The sequence below is a fragment of the Electrophorus electricus genome, chromosome 11 (assembly GCF_041902795.1).
Source record: "Electrophorus electricus isolate QZ-2024a chromosome 11, ASM4190279v1, whole genome shotgun sequence".
Lineage (NCBI taxonomy): Eukaryota > Metazoa > Chordata > Actinopteri > Gymnotiformes > Gymnotidae > Electrophorus > Electrophorus electricus.
In genome coordinates this window covers 23,146,891-23,169,085 of record NC_137507.1, presented here as the reverse complement: position 1 = coordinate 23,169,085, position 22,195 = coordinate 23,146,891, and the positions used below count along the sequence as shown (strand labels likewise).

Below are 22,195 nucleotides of genomic sequence, written 5' to 3'. Positions count from 1 at the left end.
CCACCGAACCACTCAGTGAGTCAGCATTCCTGAAGGAGAACACCAGCAACGCCCACAACGCCCATAATGCCCTTATTGTCTGGAGGATGACGGGAAGCTCTCCACAGGTGTTCTCGTATTTCGAGAAAAAAGGGTCAACTGGAGGTCGCCTGGCAGTTAGCCTGACTCCTTCTTTATCAAACTTTTTTTTTGGGGGGGGGGGAGAGACCAAACAGCATCGGAATCTTGTTTGATGCTGACATCAAGCTCCTAGCATTAGGAAACGCAAAACAAAATGTTTACAAAACAAAACGCGTACGGCTGCGGCACAGATTGGGGACTGGCGCCTGGGACAGTGTGGAACACTCGTGCGTGCAGGATGGTTCCCAGCTAAGAGCGTGTGTCCTTCCGACGCTGTAGGGAGCTGTCCCTCTCCTTTAAGGAAATCCACAACGGTCCGAGTTCCTCCTGAGGATTAGTGGTCTTACCCGGCCTTTGTGACGTTTGTCCGGGCTGGACCGCCTCCATTTAACGCGCAGGGAGGCGGTGTGACGAAAAGTGATGTAAAATTTATAAACCCAGCGAAAGGCAGTGCATGTGCATTAGGGTTGGGAGACACAATTGGCAACCAATGATTTGCCTTGCAAACAAATAACAACAATAACAAAACAAACAAACAAAAAAAACAATTTTGACTTCAACTTCAATCCGCACTAAAGTATAACATTTTGCTCCAAGTAATACAAAAAGAAAAAAAGAAAAGAAAATGAGAGCGAGAGAGAGATGTGGGGTGAAAAGGTGAGTGTTAGAAACAAAAACCCCCTACAGCGCCCCCCTGCGGGTGAGGCAGGAGTTCACACGTGTAGGATGAGGATGCGACAGTGAAGCGGGGCAGGGCGAGGCGGGCGTGGGACATACCTGGGCCTCGGGCAGCGCCACGTCCATGATGCTGGGCTGCCCTCGCGGCTCGCCGTTCTCCAGGCGCGAGTAGATCACCTGGTAGCCCCGGATCTGGCCATGTTGCTTGCCCGAGAGCGGCGGCTTCCATGTCACCCGGATGGCTGTGGCGTTCAGGGCCTCGACCTCCAGCTTCCGCGGCGGAGCACCCGGCACTGAGGAGGAGACGGGAGGCTCGTGCCTTAGCATCAAAGTGGCTTTTGGGTTCAAAAGTGCACTTCCCATCTCGCGCGCCCGTTAACTAGTCTGGCGTACTTCCAGAACCTCCAGGCGTCCCATATGGCCACCGCCTAATTGAAGCAGGGCCCCAAACGTGCCTTTCCAAATATGATACCTTACATGGTACCTTAACATGGCACACTTCCCCTCAGCAGACATGAACCCACTTTGAAGTTTTTGGGACTTTTAACTTGTTTTTTGTTTTGTTTTTTTGGTATGAACAACAAAAAGCACATCAACAGTGCAGGCCTCTTTACCAAGGAGTTCATGAACATGACAAACAGTCACGCTCGAGCCGTATGTGAGAAACCAGAAAGCTCATTTCAGCTGCAGAGGGACGGGTGTGTGTGTGTGTGTGTGCGCGCGTGTGTGTGTGTGTGGGGGGGGTTAAGTTCAAGGACGGGGACAGTGCAAGAGGCTGTGTGTGTGTAGCAAGGAATGATAGCAGGAAAATAAGCCGAGTTGCATCTTCAAAACATATTAATTATAGTGGTGAGGTGGTTCTCACGGGAGCTTCTAGAGATCTTAGAATATTCACAACAACAGACGCCAAGGCGGCAGAGAGACAGTGGGATAACTGTGTGTCTCAGCACATTCCCACACACACACACACACACACACACACACACACACAATCCCAGGAACGCTCAGACGGGAGAAAGAACTTGATCTCAGAAGTAGAACAACAGGAGAAGGGTCTGGGAGTGCTGGTCAGAGTGGGGTGGGGGTGTGTGTACTGGGAGTGCTGGTCAGAGTGGGGTGGGGGTGTACTGGGAGTGCTGGTCAGAGTGGGGGGTGTACAGGGAGAAGGAAGCACCCAGGGAAATAAGTTAGGAAGAGAAGCAAGGGGGAAAAGGTCAGAGGTGAAACAGGGTGAAGCGCATGGTGAGAAGGGTGCAGAAGGTGGGAAAGGAGCACGGCGACGGCGGTGTGGGGTGATGTGGAGAATCTGTGCCACCCACGGGCAAAGCCTTGGGCGAACGGACAACACCAAGGGTCCCAGCACCAAGGAAACACGTCCTGAGGACCGGGGGCCGAGGACAGGAGACTTCTGGGGCTAAGCCCAGAAAGCACGGGCGTTAAGCCGGAGGTGGCCGTGGTGAGGGGTGAGAAAATGAAACTTTTGAAAGGGCCAGTAGTTGAGAACCGGACCCGCTGGACCACACTGGACAACAGTGGGCGTTGTCAGGACAAAGTGTGTGAGGAAATGTGATGTGGGAACTAAGCTGCCCAGGTTAAATCTTTAATGAACTGAGATGGGAGTCCACGATCAGTGGAAGAACGGCCCAGGTCTCTAATCTAGGAATAGGCCTTAGCACCCCAATTTACCACGCAGAATTCTGCTCCGAGTAGATGTTCACGGACTCGAGGAGCTTTAAGGGAACACCAGACCCTTCCGTACTCCATGGCTCTTTACTAATTTAGAGCTGCTCAAGTTCCATTAAAGCTGATCGATAGCTATTGGATCAGGTGATTATGGATTCTTCTAGAGAGGAGGTACAGTAGGAGCATGTTAGAGGCCCTTTCACTAGAACTTTTTTTTTGTCAAGCGGGTTTCTCAAAACGTCTAGAGCAGTCATCTGCATATTGATATCGACCCGAGTTTTGAAACGCTAAGAGGATAAGGTTCCCTCCTTACTGAGCAACCGTCTAACGGCAGGTCTGGAGAGTCCAGGTATTGGACGCTCAGCATCTTCCTGGCAAACGGCTTGTTTACAGCGGACTACACCTCGGCTTGGGCCAACGCAGAATCTCGCAAGCGTGTCGGCTAAGATCGGAGACGCTCGCTGTCAAAAAAAAGAAGGAACCACAGAGGGACCCAGGAGAAGAGCGGGAAGGTTAGGGATGACGGGTTAGGGCAGCGACCCTCCGAGTGCGAAGACGGGACAGGACGGAGGGCGGGAGGCGAGAGCCCGATGGGGCGGCCGAGGCTTTCCGGGCCGCGGCGCTCGGACCTACCGTCCTCGTTGGTTCGGATGCGTACTGGGGCGCTCTCGGGCCCGGCGCCCACGTCTGTGTGGGCCCTCACCCACACCTGATACTCCGTCCATTTCTCCAGGCCCTCCAGGACCTGCCAGGTGGCGTCGGCGCCGATGTCGGTCACCTCGTGGCGCTCGGGGTCCTCGCCGCTGGTGGCCTGGTAGCCGACGGTGTAGCGCACGATGGCGCCGTGGCGGCTGGCGGCGGGTGGGGCCGCCCAACTCACCTTGATGCTGGTGGAGCTCAGGCTGAGCAGTTGCACATCCTGGGGGGGGGCCGAAGGGGCTGTGGGAGAGGGCGAGGCAATGGGGAGGGGGAGGGGGGGGGGTCATCAAGCAAAATTAAACCAAGGAGGCTAAGGGGACGCATTTCTCTGGGCTGGGAGGAAGAAGTCGGGCACACTTCTACAAGGCAGGTTTGGTGTCCACGTGCAACGCAAATGGATGCCAAAAGCATGCCAAATATGTGCCAAATCTGTTGTGTTTCCAGCCGAATTCTGCACGTTTACGGTCACGTCGTGATGCCCGATGACCGCCCCGCACATTCGCGTGGGTTTCTGGAGGCGCCAGGGGGCGACGGGGGAGTGAGACTGGCCGACTCTCCGTAGCCCAGAGATGGGGGAAAGTACACAACCAAACAAAACAACAACAACAACAATGGCAAGAGCATCAAAAAAGAAACTAAAAACACAAGTCAGTGCAAGAGCAACACTGTAACAAGCAAACCTTACGAACTGAAACAAACCAGAGGCATTCCGCCGTGCATGTTTTAAAAAAAGGTACATACACATATAAAACCAGGTACAAAAACAAACACAGCACGATGTAGCAGCGTGGGGGGTGGGCGGGGGTGGGGTGGGGAATCTCCTGCCATGCCAGCCTACGTTCATTAACAACCAGAGGGAGCTCGGCGACGTCGCGCCGGCCAAGGCAAGGCGGCGCCTGGTCACACGGCAGACGGCCCTTCATCTGCCCGCAATGGGGGCGGCGTTGGAATGGCCCCCAGTGAGGTAACGTGCCGTGGAAATGGTGCCGCTGACAGATGATCAGAGGGGTGTGAGCCTGTCGCGTGTGTGTGTGTGTGTGTGTGTGTGTGTGTGATATTTAGAAAGAAAGCCAATTTAAAAAAATTACAGCTTTGATCTCTCTTAAGATGAACATGGTTCTTTCATTGTTTTCTATTGACATCATTACAGCGGTTCTAATATGGTGATATTTAGTTTAGTAGCAGCTGCAACACTTCATCTGATTATTTCTGGACCTAGACTTCTAAGGTGACTGATATGACAAACACCTTGAATACACACCTAAAGCTTAATAGAGCTGCACTTGGAGCTGAACCTTATTTTAACTCAATTAATCACAATCGAAACACTCGTAGAAAAATTTGATATTTCCTGCCCTGATGGCGAAGACGTGCTGGTCAGAAGAACCCCGGAGCTGCTCAGAAGAGTCTCGCGGCTCTGGTTGTTAATGTGACGGGCAGACGCATCGAGAGGCCTTTGAAACCAAATCGATAACGTAACAGCGATTGATGCTCAGTCGCGCTCTCAACGTACCTTCCGCCCTCCTCGGTGGACAAAGGCACTCCCCGGCTCAGAGCGGGATAATTAACGAGGGAGACGGCAGACAAAGGTCCCGCAAAAAAGGGGAGGGGCTGAGGAGGTCTTTGGCACGGTGGGACAGTTTTTCCAAGGTTAGTCAATAAGGACAAATAGTGGAAGGGAAAGAAAGCAGAGCACTCACTGGACTGCGCCGTGCGGGCTTCGATGGGCTTGGTGAACACCCCCACTCCCATCTCCGAGCACGCCGCCAGCGAGAACTTGTACGGCGTGTCTGGCTTCAGGCCCTCCACAGCGTACGAGCCGGCCGGGCCAAAGGTGACTTCGATCTGGGGGGAGAAATAGGCGTGACATTTCTTCCGATGAATGCGCGCATCAGCTTAGCGGGTGCGCCGACCGGGACAGTGAGTCGTCCAGGCGCTCCGATGGCATCTGCTGCACGGGCCAGATCAGACGCGGCTCTAAATGGCACGCAATGTTTTTTTTTGTTTGTTTGTTTGTTTTTTGTTTGCCAAGAGCTGGATCAGTATCAGCAGGCACTGATTAGAGGGATCGGGTTATTTTGTTTGTTTTTAAGCAATACAAAATCTTCGGGGAGTAATTCTGTGGAATGACTTCCAAGCTTTCTGCCCTGGGCCGTTTTGCGGAATGTCGGTTTTGGCTATCTTTGATTCCCAGCTGTGGTGCGAGGGTCGTGTCGTTTTGCGAGGCGAGAGCGTGCGCCAGGACGTGTGTGTGTGTGTGTGGGGGGGGTGGGGCGTACCTTGTTGTCCGATCCCGCCTCCCAGTACTGGAGCTCATACTTGGTGATCGGCTCCTGCACAGGCCACAGCCACCTGAGCATGATGCGCGTGTCCAGCTCGGCCTCGGCCTCGAACCCGGACGGCTGTGCTGGGACTGGCGGGCACACGGGAGAGAGGAAGAGGGGTTAGCCGGGGACCCGGGGTCGCGGGGCGGAGCGGGGGCTGTGTTTGGGGCTTCCCACCTCCTTGCTGCGTCTTGACCTGCAGCGCCTCGGACAGCGGGCCGTCGCCCACGGACGTGAAGCCCAGCACGCGCAGGCTGTAGGTGATGTCCGTGATCAGGCCGGAGATGGTGGTGAGGCGGCTGTCGTCCGTGTTGTGCTTATGCCAGGAGCTGGGTGGGGCCTCGGCCTCCGTGGTGTAGTAGACGCGGTAGCCGCGCACCTGGCCGTTGGGCTCCTCGGGCGGTTCCCACTGCACCAGCATGGTGCTGGCGCTCAGCATGCGCGCTTGCACCTGGCGCGGCGGCGACGATGGTGCCTGCTCACCGGTGCGCGTCTCCACGGGCTCGCCCGGCGGCCCGCGCCCGATGTTGTTCACCGCCATGACGCGGAACTCGTACTCCGAGTAGGGGCTAAGGCCACCGATGCTGTAGCGCGTGGTGGCCACGCCGTCCACCTCCTGGAAGCCGACGTCCGCGGCCTTGGCGCGGTACTGGATCATGTAGTAGGAGACAGGCTCCGGGTTGCCCGAGTCCCACGTCAGCGTGACGCTGGTGGCCGTCGTCTCCGTCACAGTCAGCGACGTGGGGGGCTTCGGAAGTGCTGGGGGGAGGGGGAGGGGGTTTAGTAATCGTACAGCGCACCCTGAGCTTATATGACAAGAAACGGAAATGACCGACGGGGCGACTCCACCTGTTAGAGAGAGAGAGCGTGACGGAGCAAAACAGAGAGAAGGAAAGACAAACACAGACAGAGCAGAGAAACAGAAACAAACAGAGAAAAAAAAGACAGATACGCAGAGAGAGAGAGAGAGAGAGAGAGAGAGAGAGAGAGAGAGAGAGAGAGAGAGAGAGAGAGAGAGAAGTGCTTCGTCACAGTGTCTAACATTTGCTGCTAGCCTCCTGATAAATGTCAGTGACATTCCCCCGAGTCCGTATCGATTGCACTTTGCTCTTCGGCAATCGATATGGGTGGCGTTCGGCTCAAGTGGGCCGTGGGCTGGGGTCTGGCTGGGCCTGCTCCGCGCAGCTGGCCTGGGTAAACACATGCTCAGAATAATCTGGAGAGCAAGCACAGCCTTTGATTTTCTCAAGCGAGCCTGCAGGAAAAACACAGGAAGTCCCTAAAGCTCACAATCAACACAGCACAAGTCTCTCATCTTTCTTTTTTGTTCTAATTAGGCCAATTTATCAGATACACCTTACATCTTATATGGGTAGTTTTATAGGGTTCCTATTACAGATGCCAGTTATAGCTGGTTATCACTAATTCACTGATCACTCTCTGACCGTAGCATATTTAGTTATTTATTATTATTTAGGTGTTTAGCAGGTGTTGTGCTGGTATGAAGGTATCGGGCACAACTGTGTTGTCACAGCTGGGCTGGCAGGTGCCGCCCACTCCCAGAACTGTCCGGCTAACGGCGCTCTGAAATGTTTACGTTTCCTCCGAGTCCGGAGTGGCCTACGGAAGCGCTTTGTAGTCTCTGCGGAACCTGTCCGTACGCCAACACGACCGGGCCGGAGCCTAAGCATACAGTCGGGGAAAAGCCCTCGGTGACATGGAGTCGCACAAGAGCAGCTTTTTTTATAGCTTTTTTGGACTTGATGCAAGATTTAGTGCGAGGTTTTATCAGAGTTAATATGCTAACAAGGGCAGAGATGGGAGATGGGAGTTCAGGTGCAAGCAAGATTTGTGGGGGAGGTCTCGGTTTTCAAACAGCTAGGCAGAATAACGGAGGCAGGGATGGGAAGGGATGGGGGATTATGGGTCGGAGAGAGGACCGCCGGAAACACATCTGCCTGAGGCGTGGACCAAGAGGGTTAACAGGGAAAGAAACCAACCTTCTCGCGGGTCTGAGAGGCGTGTTTATGAGTACGCGGCGAGATGGAGATGAAATTGATAGATGGAGACAAAAGAGAGTAAAAGACACTTGTGAACTGACAGTGACAAATGGATACATCTAGCAAACATAGACCCACATTAACAAAACGGCACAGACACACGCGCGCGCGCGCACACACACACCTTTTTTTTTTTTTTTTTTTTACTTAATGCAAGTGCAAGATCTTATGATTAAAATGACTAAATGCTAGCCTAGCAGTCCCAGTGCCTCTGGTGAGGTGGGGCTTTAGTCCCTGTTTGAAGACTGTGAGGGACTGGGAGCCAGTACTGAGAAGAGCCATGGAGCTCATCTCCAGTTTGGAGGGATGGGGGAGTCTGACCAGTGATGCGTACTGGGAGGGAGGGTGGATAGTATTCATTCTGCATGGAAATGAGCAAGGGGGGGGGGGGGGGGGGGTTTAGAAAAAAGAGTAGTTCTGTTTTGTTTTTGTTTTTTTTTCTTAAAACCATCACTGATTGCCCTGAAGACGGCTATTTAGTTTCCGTCGCGGCTATGTGACTCCCAGCGTTACCGAGGAAAAGGTGTGAGTGGGGGGGGGGTGGACGCGACGACTCACCTTTGACGGTGACCTGGGCGGTGGCCTCGATCATGCCCAGCGAGGAGATGGCCACGCAGGTGTAGTTGGCCGACTGGCGGATGTTGGCGAGCTCCAGCACGTTGCGGCCCACGGGCATCTCCTCCTCCTTGGTGAGCTCCACGTCGCCCACCATCCACTTGACGTAGGGCATGGGCGCGCCCACCGCCACGCACGTCAGGTTGGTGCTGCCGCCCGGCATCACCTCCTGGTTGGCCGGCGGGATGGAGAAGCGCGGCGGCACGCGGCGAACTGGAAGAACAGAGCGGACAGTGCCGGCGTGAGACCAACACCCCGTACCTTACGTCGGACCCCAGCTCCCCTGCCTCACGGCCCGCTACACGGATGTATGGGTGCAAGCCCCAATCTCGCTGGCTTTAGACCTGGTGTGAAAAGGGAAGACACGGGTCTCTTTCTGTCCCTCCTGCCTGAGCGAGACGCCGGGGGCAATTAGCAGCCTGATTTGGGTGAGCTTTGATTGGGAGAAACCCAAATCGGGCGTCGGGATCTGCTCGGCGCGGTTCGGTGGTGTCGGCGCCGCAGAGCCTCGGCCCCTGTCGGGGAGAAGCCGCAGGGGACGCGTTGTTCACTGGACCCGCTCCTCGTCTTTGTGAGGCTCTGATATGCAGATAAGCTGACATTAGAAAGGGGTTCCCATGGAGACGAGGGCTTGTTGACATTGTGTGGGGACCGTGAAAAAAAAAAAAAAAAAAAAGGGGGTGGGGGGGATTGCAGAACCATCAGCGTGTAGGCTGATTGGAATACTTTAAGGACTGGAATAAACAAGCTTGCCTTTCCGCACGACGGGAAATCAAGGAAAAGAGGAGAAAAAAAAACAACAAACCTCAGAAGGGAAGCAAGAGTTAAAAACGGCCAATTCAAACCCTATTATGCCTCTATGCCTTTAAGTCTCTCCATTCACAGGGTTCTGATGGGCTTTTAGATTTCCATCTTGTGCCTTTTGTTCTGAAAGTAGCCTGTGCTTAATTATTTTCACGTAAAGAGAGTTGGACCTTGTCTTGTCTCGGCCCCCTCCCCGACAGCTGCTCGCCCCTGAATGGGGGCATCTCCCTGGAGATGCTGCCCCAATGCTGTCTTTGTTCCCCCCCTTTGTTTGTTGCACCGGTCCCTGATAGAAACGGAATCGAAATGGGATTTCCCGCTACTTCCAGACCCGGCCGCGGGCTGACCGGCGCTGCCCCGTGGGTCGGTGCTGGAAAAGTTGGCGGGCGCCGCGCGGAGGCTCTCGCCCGCCCTTTGTCTCGCCGAAGCAGAACAGACAGATTTGTAAAGCCCTACCTGAAGGTTTGCGCAGCGACATTTAAAGCATGTATCAGACGCTTTTCCGAGCTTTGAGGGGTCTGTTTGAAGGGCGGAGGTCGGGGCGCGCACGGCACTCCGGTTCCGAGAGGAGCGAGGAGGGACGTGGCCCTCTCGCCGCTCCGAGGGGCGGCTCGGGCGCGGCCCTGCGCGGCCTTGTGCGGCCTTGCGCGCTGGCAGGACTGAGCCCTGGCCTGGGTGCCTTTGGTTTTGATGTAGCAATATATAAAAGGGGAAAAGGCGCGGCACACATCAGTGGGGCGCAAGTTACAGAGAGTCGCTTTAACACAGCAGTAAGGGCAGAGATGGGAGTTCAGGCTCATGCAAGATTTGTGGGGGTGGGGGAGGTGCCGGTTTTCAAACAGCTAGGCAGAATAACGGAGGCAGGGATGGGAAGGGATGGGGGATTACGGGTCGGAGAGAGGACCGCCGGAAACACATCTGCCTGAGGCGTGGACCAAGAGGGTTAACAGGGAAAGAAACCAACCTTCTCGCGGGTCTGAGAGGCGCGTTTATGAGTACGCGGCGAGATGGAGATGAAATTGATAGATGGAGACAAAAGTGAGAGACAAAAGAGAGTAAAAGACACTTGTGAACTGACAGTGACAAATGGATACATCTAGCAAACATAGACCCACATTAACAAAACGGCACAGACACACACGCACACACACACAAGGAAAACACAGAATCAACAAACTCACAAGAAGGTAGCTTTGTACCATATCAAATGAACAGACCACCCCAATAAGAGCCCTTTCACAGATGTGTGGCGTGGCGCAAACTTCTCTAAAGCAGTAGGCCAGAGAAATTTAAATACTACTTAATTCCATTAAACCAAATGAACCAAACAGGATGACTGTCGTGTGTGACACGCTCTCTCTGTCTATGGCTGCGGCTGCTGTCATGCTGGAGGGAGCTCTTACATTATTTATAATACACCTGTGGATCCCCAGACACACACACACACACACACACACACACACACGCACTCGCGCACACACACACACGCACACGCACTCGCGCACACACACACACACGCACTCGCGCACACACACACGCACTCGCGCACACACACACGCACTCGTGCGTGCGCGTCTGGATCTATATACAATAACCTATTCCCTGGACCATGCGATGACACACCGACAGGCGAAGGACAACGACAGAAGAAAACTGCGTGCACATGCACACCCACCCACACAGATTTACACTATTGTGGCAGCTGTGTGATTTTTACATGGTAATTAGGGCTGTGATGATCCCCTACCTGAACTACGTTTGTACCCCCCCCCCCAAACCATCCACCTACTCACACACGCGCGCCAACACACAGAACAGGCAGACACACATGCTCGCACGCACGCGCACACTTTCTTTCTCTCGCTCTCTGTGGGAACGGTGCGTTTTAACAGACATGGCTACACAGGACAGCCAAGGAAATGCAGGTGTCGGTTACAACCGCAGCTCTAAGACAGCGAGCGCCTTAGCGCGCACACACCCAGCCTGACGTCTGAATGAAAAGGGTTAACAGTAAAGGAAACCAACCTTCTCGCGGACCTGGGGGAGGCGAGTTTGAGTATGAGTGGATGGCGGGACGGAGGTTTAATTGACAGGTGGGAGGGGGAGGTGAGAGACAACAGTAGAGAAAGACACTTGTGAATCAACAGTGATAAAGGCAGTGGAAAAACATCAAGCACACATACAAACAGCACAGAGAAAAGGCACAGGTCGCTAGGCAACCACAAAAGCCTTAGACAGGTCTAACCTGGTGACAGCCTACTAGTCGGCACTTGTGGCGTTTCCTGTCTATCTGGACACATGTGGTTTTTAGCCGGTTAGTTATGCGTTGGAGCGTTTTAAATAGCCTGGTATGAAACATCCTGAATCTTATGGGCGTCTCAAAATAGTTATGGAATTCCTTCTGAGGACACTGGGGTGGCACAGTACATCGCTTAGAATTTATCACGATACTGGCCTTCGAGATGCTGATATCGAGGACGCTGTACGTAAAATGGGCCCCGTTACACATCAGAGATTTCTGATACCATTTCTCTCTCCTGTATTTGTGCATTTAAGTGACATCATCAACTAAATCATCCTCTCATCAGAACACAACGATTGGTCCAACTACAGGGCTGGATGGCGGCGCCGGTTGCTGAGTGGAGACATGCTGAGCTATACTCCAAAACAACACAAAAGGTCACAGGTCACAGGAGCTGTTATTCATTATTGCGTTTGTTTGTTCCTGTACATTGTTTTGCTGTTACACCTCCTGGTGATGTGATGACTTATGAGGTCTGGCATCCCTGTCTGTTCAGAAATGACAAACAATCTTTGATTGACATTCCTTGATTGGCACGCAGCTCGGTATTTAAGTATGAATGACGTTGTTGTTTTAAGGCTGGACAGTGCCGCAACAACGGATGAAAAACAGTGACAGCTGTGTGCGTGTGTGTTTGGGTGCGTGCGAAGGAACTCGCGGAGGCGGCTTCCAGAAACGCCTGGAACTCGGCGCGAAGGGCAGCAAGGCCTTTGCCGCTGGGTGCCCTCGGACGGAGTGGTGTGCCGTTTCACCGACACACCACCACCGACGCGACCTAAAGCCGATGCGCGCTCGTCGCGCTTCTAGAAACTAAAGAGGTCGCCTGTTCAGGTCGGATCCCCGGATGCGGGTCGTTCCCTCTAATAGCCCCGTCTATGGCAAATGACGCAATACTGGGCGACGAACCAGGCCGTGGAAACATCGGCCTGTCGCTCGTCCTGAAGACGCGGCGTGGCGACGCCGGGCAGGAACGCCTGAACGAGGAGCGTCCTGCTCGTGGGCTTTTCACTATTAAAGCGCAGCGGATTGAATTCTAATCCTCGTGTTTAACAAGTATTGTCTTGGCAAGCCCTGTACCGCTTGCGTGACAACTACAGGGTGGCGCTGGCATTCTGCTCGCCCCGGGGCTGTTCTGGCTGCCTGCCAGAAGCTCCTGGCTGTTCACCTGTACGGGAAGCTCCGAGCGGCGACGCCCATGGCAGCCACGGCCAGGGTCGCGTCGGACAGACATGGCCTGCCCACCCGCACTAAGGCTTTTTATCCGTCTGTTAACGCTACAGGTGGCCCCGTGTACTCTTACATGGCCCTTGAAACCTGTCGCTGCGGTTTTTGGACGCCCGGGCCTGCGCCCCTGTTTGTTGAGCCTCCTGAAGACAAAGGATGCGTGACTTTTGCTGCGTTTGTTGTTCTTCTGAAGACAGATCTGTCACTACGGATTCATCCCCCCCCCCGGGCCGAAGTTGCAAAGCGGCGGCGGAAAACAAAAACAAAAACCTGAACGCGTGTGAATGCTGAGATGGGTTTTAATAACGCTGTTTTTGATACCTGGAGCACCTCACGCGACGGAGCAGACAAAGGGGCTGAGCGCAATTCATTTTAGGGCGGGGGATAGAGAGGTTGGGAAAAGGTGTGCGAGTCTTTCTTTGGCGGCGAAGGGAACGGAGCGCGAGTGAGTGTGTGTGTGTGGACCCAAAACATAAACAAAGGCAGTGCGTGGCATGGGGGTGGTTTCTCTTACCGCGCACATAGAGGTTGGCAGGGGCAGAGTAGCGTGTCCCCGCGCTGTTCATCGCCACACATTCGTACTTCCCCTGGTCCGACTCGTCGCTGTTCTCGATCTGCAGGGCTCCTGTGGACAGGACGAAAAAGGAGAAGAGTAAACAAAACAAAACAAAACAAACAAAAAAAAAGAGCGACTCTCACAGCACAACCGCCACTCTGTCCAATCAGCAAATGTTCCTGTTTAAATGGCAGACATATTCCGGACTGTTTGTTGCGGGCTTTTGGGAAAAAAAATAAATGCTTACTACGGCGTTTCCGCGGCGCTGATATTGCAGGTTGTCCGTGTTCGCAGATCGACGTTTTCGCTTTGCCGTATCCTGTTGGAAAGCGCCTGCTCTGCGCTAACGACTCGGGCCAATTTGCTCATAACGCCTGACTTTACTAATGACGGTTTGCTAACAAACCGAGCTGCTCCGATCGACCGGCCATGCCAGTGGAGGTGGACCTGTTCGCTGCCCTCGCCTCCTTCGGCTTTTCAGTCCGGTCTGCCTAAACACGTGACGTCCTCTGAGACGTATATACTTATTCTTGCTCATTGCTCGCTTGATTGAGGTGCGAAGGAAAAGCTCAGCTTGCGTCCAGATGTGGAGACGCGGAGGCCAGCTGCATGGGGCTCGGAAAAAAGCCCAGCGCCACTGGAATCCAATTTCGGGACGCTTGACTTTTTGCGCACTGGCAACCCCCAACCCCATGAGTGGCACAGCCCGTAGTCCTGCGAGCCCGATGCTCACAGGAAACGGATTGCTGCCGTTCCCTGTTCTGACAAGCAGTAAATGACTAATCAATTTCAAGCCTGCTAAGCAGCAGTTGCCATCGGCCCAGTCTTGCGACACGCTTGGCCTTAGTGTCCCTACCGTAGGGGCGGGAGGAACATGGGAAACAACATAGAATGAGTGTTGAAAACTAACGAGAAGGTCAGTACTTTCACCCTTTACCAAAGGCTTGATAAACATGACTTGGCAAGATAACGCAGTATTTAAAAATACCAGGAATGACTCCTATTTGATCCCATTAACCATCGCGGTCGTACCACAGTTCGTTGGAAAGATGTCTGTTATATGACAATTATTCATCACATTAAAAAAGTGCTTAGTCATCTTACATAGGTGAGTGTAAGGCAGAGTCATGCAGAAGCTTTAATGTACCGGGCATCAATGTGTTTCGAAGAGGATGCGTGGGGCAGAAATAATGCATATCATAATTAGATTAAAAAAAAAAAAGAAAAAAGAAAAAAACCCACAACAAAATGAGAGTGAATGAGTGAATCCACGATTACAGTGATCATGGAGGTGTGCGTTACATTTACCAGGCTTCACTCGGCACAGATGCCGTGCTGTTTCTTGGCGCGCGGTTATGCTGCTCACCTCATTACAGAAAAGTCTCGAGGACATCTTGGACATTTGCGCGGTGGAGTCCGTGCAGGAGCGGAACCGGTCCGCCACCGAGTTCGCGGTCTGCTGCTAATCGATATTCACGTGAGACAGACGAGAAATAGGTGCGTGAAGAGCAGGTGGTGGGAGAGTGTAGGGGAGCGTCACGTCGCCCCTCACCCCGTCCGAGCCACGTTCCCTGAATTGCGGCTAAACCTTCCTTCCAGACCCAGCTTAGGCGGAGCGGCCAGCCTTCCCGGTCCGCCTGTAATGGGCGGGCCGGGTCTCTCCGCCGAACGAGCGAGACCCCCTGGAGCACATTTTGCCCTGGGTCTGCCTGTCCATCTCTCTCTAATAAGGACAGCAGGCTGCTGACACAGGTCACGGGGTGTGTGGGTAGAAACCAAACGGTGAATGTCTACCTCCGGCAGTCAAGGGGAATCGGTCCAAAATGGCAGGAGCCGGTATATATGTTTAGATTTTAAACATCAATGATATTAGTGATCAAAATCCATAATGATTCCCAATCAAGCAGATACATTTTCACTTTGAATATGCTTCTGGTACTAATTTTTTTTGTATGTGTGTACAGATCAAACTGTATTTTCATGGTGAGCATTTCTCACCAACGCTTACATTATAATAAAAATTTAGCCACTACTTTGATATTGGCGGAACAGGATCGTAGAGAATGTTTTGCTAAATATGCCAGAACGGGGCCATACTTTGCGAGGGGCTAATGTTATCATTTTAATGATCAAAGCCATAGACCCGCAATTCCTAAAGAGATCATTTCTGCAACTTGTATGCAAATCAGGTCATTAAGGTTTATCGTACCGGAGCGTGGATACGGGAGCACCTCTCCAGCAAACAGGCCTGTAGTTCAGGGAATGTCCTCGGACTCAAACCACACCCCAACCAGGCCTCAAGTTTTGGGTTCGAGTCTCGGACACCCTGGACGTTCTCGCTCTGCGATATAAAGACTCCGCGGGTATGAGCGTGAACACTGGACGTCCTGCTTCTGTTCTAACGCGGCTCGCGCCTCGCGGTGGTGCCTCCGCGTGCTTCTGTGTCCTTTCTGAAGAAATCGGAGGGCGCCGCACGGCCCGGTGGAGGTGCAGGTGGTGTTTGCGCCGGAGGAAAATGACGGGTGGAAGTGGAGGAAAGACGTGGTGGTGGATGGAGTGGCGATATGGGGGGGGGGGGGGGGGGGTGACGCTCTCACACACTGCCCGAGACTCTTACCTCGGATCGGCGTACCCCCTGGGCAAACGGAACGGGACGCAAAAACAAGATCAGAGAGAAACATTAGTGGAGGACAGGGAGACGGACGAAGAGAGAGAAAGAAGAGATTAAGAAAGGGTGGGAAAAGAGCAGAATCAAACAAAAGTAGTCTGATTTAAACACAGCAGGACGCAGCAAGAGTCTACCATTCTGAAGGGGTTAGCAGGAAGATTACCACAGCAGAATATCTGGGATTAGGACATGTAGTATAAGCTCTGGGCTAAAAACGGAGCTCTTTTGGCCAGACCTGATCCACTGGGGAACACTTTTGCAGCTTATGAAATAAACTTTAATGTTGAGTGTCATCTCAGCTGCATTCCGGAAGGCCGGCTGGAATGGAAGCCGGACCCCTGAGCTAAAGGGCCTTTTAGGACGCAGGGCTAATATAGTAGTCTGGAATCTGGGTGCACTGGTAAGAACAAAGATGTCACGCAGGATGATGTCATCTATTGTGGCCCACATAAGGAAAGTGCTACTGTAAACGTTTACTCTGTTTGTTTACTCCGGTGTCATACTTGTGGGCCAAGTCACTTTTGGTGGAACGCTCAGCCTCGGGTTATCCTCGGAATGCTGACACATGGCACAAGGATATCTCCCCCCCCCGGCCCTGGAAAACACAAGCACGCTCTCGAGGGCCCTGCCCTAAATTAACTTAAAGGTCAAAAAAAAAAAAATCACAAAACAGCAACTCAAAAAAACACCCACACATGAAATAGGATCTACACACAATAAAATGCACCTTCGCCTTGAGTTCTCGGTTTCAAATCAGTAGGAGGCACGCCACGCTGGACTCAAATCAAGGGCTCTGTTCCGACCACCAAAACTACAGGCCTGGGTGTGTGAGGGCATGATCCACACCCTCAGCCGGGGTCGTCCACTAAACGAGGTGGATTTACTGCGGAGGCATGAAGTTTAAGGTGGTGGAGAGCTACTGGTCTGGCCCTGGACACCCCGCACTTATTCGTCTGATCCTGGGTCAGACTGAGCCATTCATCTACGAAAAGACGTTAGCCCCATAAAAGCAGAGAGCCATCGATCAGCTCTGGGCTGCTTGGAGAGCTTCTACTGAGGTGCCAGTAATTACCCGTAATTGGGTTCTCTTGTTTTGGGAAGGCTTTAAGCCTATTTTGACGCTACGGGCACGTCGATGAGGCTCTCCACCCAGCCTCAAAAAAACCAAACCCAAAACGCAGGAATGTGTGTTAATGTGCCAGTGAAAGAGTTTAATGGGAACGAATGTCTTATGAAATTAAACGGAATGCAATTAAAACAAATAACCTAAGGGTTAGGACATTGAATGATTACATGGATACTGTTAGTGATAAAGTGCTAAAGATAAACCGTTGTACCCGTGACGGCGTAACGAGCGCACGGTGAGTTAAATGAGACCCCCCCGGGATGGGGGTGTCGGTGGGTCACCTGAGCGAAGCTGCTTGATTCGCCCATTGCTGCTATTGATGTCGACGGGCAGGAAGTCCTTGAACCAGGAGATCTCGGGGTCTGGGTTGCCACTGGCGGCACAGAGCATGGTGGCCGTGCGCGTGCGCTCCACCACCTTCAGCTGGGGGCCCATGTCAATGTTCGGGAAGCCCAGGGGAATCTGGTTCTCTGCGGAAACACAAGACAGGCACAAAGCCGCGATGAGTTCGGTGCCCGCCGTGGCCGGCCATGCCTACAGGTTGCTGGGGCGTGCCATCAGAAATCAGACATCAAAAGGTACCGCTGATCAACCCGACTGGTGTTACGTGCTGCAATTATATAATTGTATAAAGCACAGAGACATCAAAGACAAACGAAAAAAAAAAGGCATATGTTAATTACAATAAATATTTCAGCACAGGACACGATTTGAATGCACTGTGCTAATTATAGCTAATGGGGGGAAATTTGAGGAGGTGAGGAAAATATTTGCAAACAGACCACCAAAAACAATGCCACTGCTGGCGTACTTGACTAGACTAATAATTCCAGCTTTAAAACACACACCCCCAACCACCCCCCCATTGTGCTCCTGGAGGGCAACTTAAAGTGTTGGGCCGGCAGTGTGGCGATGGGAGCTTTAGAAACAATGGCGGGTCTGTGCCTTGTGTTCAGCAGCACGCTCTCCCGTGACGGAGAAGAAATCACGACAGGGAACACTGTCTGGTATCTGGAGACCCGAGCATGGAGGCCACGTGTCGGCAATTGATATCTGATTGGGGTGCAGAAGAAAGAAGAGGCTGTGCTGTGCCAGGGCCTCTGACAGACACGAGGAGAGAAGCCCATGCCGAAAGAAGCCAAAGTGGGAGAACACGCGACAACTCTGGACGTAGGCGATAGACACGCACCTGCGCGAGAACTGTGGATGTATGAGAGAGACACGCACCTGCGCGAGAACTGTGGATGTATGCAAGACACACACACACCTACATGAGAACTATGGATGCATGAGAGAGAGACACACAACTGCGTGAGAACTGGATGTATATGAGAGAGAGAGAGAGAGAGAGAGACACACGCACCTGCGCAAGAACTGTGGATGTATGCGAGAGAGACGCACCTGCAGGAGTACGAGAAACATAACTACCTGTGCAAGAACCTGGGATATATGTAAGAGAATGGTAATTGCCTGTATGAGAATCTGGATATATATATATATATATCAGAGAAAGATAACTTCCTTAATTGCTTAATTGCCTCTCTGAGAAGTTTCCAAACAATAACACCACATTTCCTCGAACGAGAATAAATATCGTTACCCTCTATGTGCTACTGAACGGGAGTGAAGATATGAACGTTTTCCTTTATTTCGCTCCCAGTCAGCTGTTTGCTCGGAGAGACGTGTCATATTTTTCAGGCTCCAGTGGGCAAGGAACCTTGGACAGGAGGAGAACAAACAAAGTCCCTCAAGCTGAGCTTCCAACTGCGCTGGAGCCCCGCAAACGCTTCAGAAACGGCATTTAAGGCAAACTCTGCAATATCTCTCTGCGCCATCGACCATCTGTTTGCCCAACGTATGCAAAGGACTGCCCGCAGCCTGGTGCACAGGGGCCTGTGTGTGTCGAATCCTCCTGTAGATGCAGGGCTGAGGGAAAGTGGCATTAACGGCGGGCAGGCGTGATGGCGTGGGTGACGCACCGCCGGGCCCCCCGTGCTGGATGAGCTCCCTCTGCTTTGCGGCAAACGCGGCGGCTTCCTGCTCTTTTTTTATGCAAGCGTTGGTGGGGATTTGAAAATGAGAAGCCCAGAATTCTACGTTTCCTTAATGCACTGGTGGCTCGCGAGCGGAGGGGAACGCGCGAAGCTTTGCCGGCGGCATGCTCTCCCGTGCTGCGTGTTGGGGGTGGGATGTTTGGCGGCTGGCCGGCGCCGTTTGGGTGAGCAGGCGCACCCAAACGTGGACGTGTGTTTTTCCACGTGCGGTTTTGAATGGTGTGACGAACACAGGCAGAGGCTTGTGGGCTTTGTAAAGCAACCGTGCAGTTTGACAGCTCAACCGCAAACTGGTCTTACACCTTTTGAACAGCCTCTCATCACTCACCTATTACCCCCTTGGCTTTGGCAGGAGACACATGGCTCCAACATTTGTTGGAAAAGTTTTAACTGCCTTTCCTTCTCAATATCTACTTCAATCAATCCGTTCTTAGGTGTGTTTGAACATGTGTTTGAGCCTGTAAACAACATTTTTTTGTAGTTTCAATGTTTTTACCTGATCACCGATTAATGTTTTTTTCCCAGTTAAAAAGAAAGGTGTCTCATTTTCAAACAGGCAGACGCTTTTTCATTTAAACAACATATTTCATGCGCCTGTTCACCTCTTCTAAAAAAATAATCCCGTCGGCCCGCCGCTGACCTGTGCCGGCAGAGGCCACAGGTATGCGCAACGGGACCCAATTAAATTCCCTTTCGGAGGAGGAAGCCGCTGTTGCCGTCTGAAGGTGGTGTTTGATGGGCACTCGGAATAACACCAAGTCCTCGCAGACCTCTGCAGACGCCGATCTGTTGTGTTATCTCTCCGGCTACGGAGAGGGGGTCAGTGTCTGCCCCGGCCTTATCGACGCCAGCAAGCAGAACAGCAGCTAGCAGGAGACGAACCTCCTCGGGATCCGTGCGAGTGTTTAAAAAAGAAAAAAAAAGAGGGGTGTGGGATATTGTTTTCTGGGAAGCGCTAAACTACATGAGCCCAAGCTTGTTTGCAACACGAGCCGTTGATCTGATAAACGTGTTTGCCGTAGGAAACAGAGGAGCGGGATGAACTTTGGAGGGAGAAGGGGTCCTCCCCCTTTTGTTCGCTCTGTATTTCTGTTACTCTCGATCTCGGTACATTGTTTACTTGTTGGTTGTAATGTGAATTTCCACCATCGCAGGTTGGACTCTTTCCCTCATGTTGCGTTTCTGTTCCCTGCCTTGTGCCAAAGCTGCAGGAAAAGGAACAGAGATCTACTATCCCTACTATAAAATATATAAACAAATAAATAATTTACAGTAGTACCACTCCGAGGCACACTCGAGCAAAAGAAACTGTTCTTAGGAGGCCAGCGAAGCACAGCTTTTTTTAGGATAAAGATATCACCGAGCACAATGTTCGTCTGCTTTTGGTAGGCAACAAAAACCCAAAAACAAAACAAAAAAACCCAACAAAAACAAAAACATGCCAAGCTAAGGGTGCGTGCTGACAGCCTCGCGCCACAGACACTGTCCACTTATGCATTCCATTCCATGCAGAGAAGGGCTGCAGGGTTAATAAAGAGTGTGTGTGTGTGTGTGTGTGTGTTTTAGTGGGAAAAGATGGCAGTGGGATAGAAAAGGAGTTTTGGGGGATGGGAACGCGGGTTCACATGCCAACCTCCTGCCAGCTCCAATTGCCAAGGAGAGTGGAGCGTGGCGGGCAGGGCGATGGCTCCAATCAGGGCCCTGCTGGAGGAGACGGCCTCCGTCCTCTGGGCCCCCCGCCAAGCTGGCGGGGATCTCGCCTACATTTTCGCCCCAAACGAAGCCATCAGCGTGGAAAAACGTGCGCGCACGCGCTTGGCCTTTGGCGAGCGGAAGGCGCTCTGGATTCCGACGTGCCGCCTTCCCGAGGAACCGCTCCGCGACAGCGGCGGGAGGAAACCGGCCGGCCACCGTTAGGGGGCCCGCCGGCTACGGGGCGGATTTTGGCCGCTCAAGAGTGGACGCAGAACTTGTACCAGGCACGCAGTTCCCTGCTCTGCTTTCCTGCTTGTTTGTAGTCTATCCATCTTTCTTCTTACTTCCTTCTTTCTAATTCTGGCCGGTTCTTCACTCTACCTCTTAGCACTGCGTCATCTCAAGTTGTTTTAAGCTGCTGCTTCTGGATCATTCGTGGGGATGGTGTGCGGTGCATGGACGATAACCCTACAGCTAACAGGACCGCATTCCTGTTATATATTCAGCCTGCATGTCTCTGGGCGAAAAGCAACTCGCCATAGGTATGATATGACTGCGAAGGGCAGTCTATTGTTCACAGCTACTGTTTAGAACAGCAACTGACATCCCAGCGGCTCTGTAAATCTCTGTAGTTTAATGGAAATAGGTGTGCAGTGCAATGATGGATGACAACAATTAAAGATGGTATGAACATTGATGGAGGACGCTGCGGGAATCATTTAATATATACGTGACGGGTGTTTAACATTCTTAGCAGTACACTGTATGGGAATCCTGTTACATGAAAATATGAAAAAGTGGTAAATTAAAGATTCTAAATATGGCACAAATGAATATAAATCGTCATGTCCCAAAAAAACCCGCAACAGAAACCCCATCCTGCCCAGAATACCAACGTAACGGATATACGCAAACGCTTTGTGTGGCTATAAACGGCACGATCGTAATCTAGCGAAATGTTCGGGCCACGGGCCGATTTTCCTGATACCTCTGCGTGACAGACGCTCTCCAGACACGCTCAGCGTCATGCAGGTGAAGCGAGACTGGTTTGGAAGGAAAGCGCTCCTGAACCAGCTCCATAGTGCAGTCAGAGCATGTAAGGCAGGAGAAGCTGCTCACAGAAGACTGCTGGTCTGTTCAGCTAACCAGCACAGCTCGCGCTCTCTCCCTCATGCATGAAACAAACGCCGTACGAGACCACGGGTCCTCTGCTTCGCTGTGCGCTGCTGCCGGCCATATTCGCTGTTTATCCGAGTCCGTTGCTGGGGAAAGAGGTACAAGGCGTGACCTTTAAAATAATACGCGTTTGTTTGGCTAGGAAGAATAGTCAGGTTCTGCTTTTGGTCATCAGGCACTTAATCAATACCAGACAGCAGTATCTGTTCATTCTTCCTCCTCCCAACAGGCCTCTCTCTCTCTCTCTCTCTCTCTCTCTCTCTCTCTCTCTTCTCTCTCTCTCTCTCTCTTCTCTCTCTCTTCTCTCTCCGCCCTTCAAATTCTACTGCCTTCAGAGTGATGTACAGCTCTGCCATAGGCGCCTGGGCTTTATATATGCCAGTACATGCGTTCCAACATTATAGTACATGT

At 52.4% G+C, this 22,195-nt stretch overlaps 1 protein-coding gene across 19 annotated transcripts in view; it reads right to left on the bottom strand.

Moving 5' to 3' along the window:
* The window catches only part of ptprfb (protein tyrosine phosphatase receptor type Fb), a 116,503-nt gene that overhangs the window by 35,825 nt on the left and 58,483 nt on the right, over window positions 1-22,195 (bottom strand). For 8 of the 19 annotated variants that reach the window (XR_014126162.1, XR_014126164.1, XM_081723829.1 and 5 more), the window contains exons 5-13: window positions 17,141-17,329; window positions 15,683-15,700; window positions 13,024-13,134; window positions 8,123-8,392; window positions 5,682-6,263; window positions 5,460-5,593; window positions 4,881-5,025; window positions 3,115-3,420; window positions 898-1,091 (exon numbers count right to left, since the gene is read on the bottom strand). Coding sequence is in view for 17 of the 19 variants with exons in the window: in XM_081723829.1 (XP_081579955.1) it covers window positions 898-1,091; window positions 3,115-3,420; window positions 4,881-5,025; window positions 5,460-5,593; window positions 5,682-6,263; window positions 8,123-8,392; window positions 13,024-13,134; window positions 15,683-15,700; window positions 17,141-17,329 (1,949 nt within the window). In the remaining 2 variants the exon portion in view is untranslated. The other 11 variants (XM_081723831.1, XM_081723835.1, XM_081723834.1 and 8 more) reach the window with 5 other exon arrangements.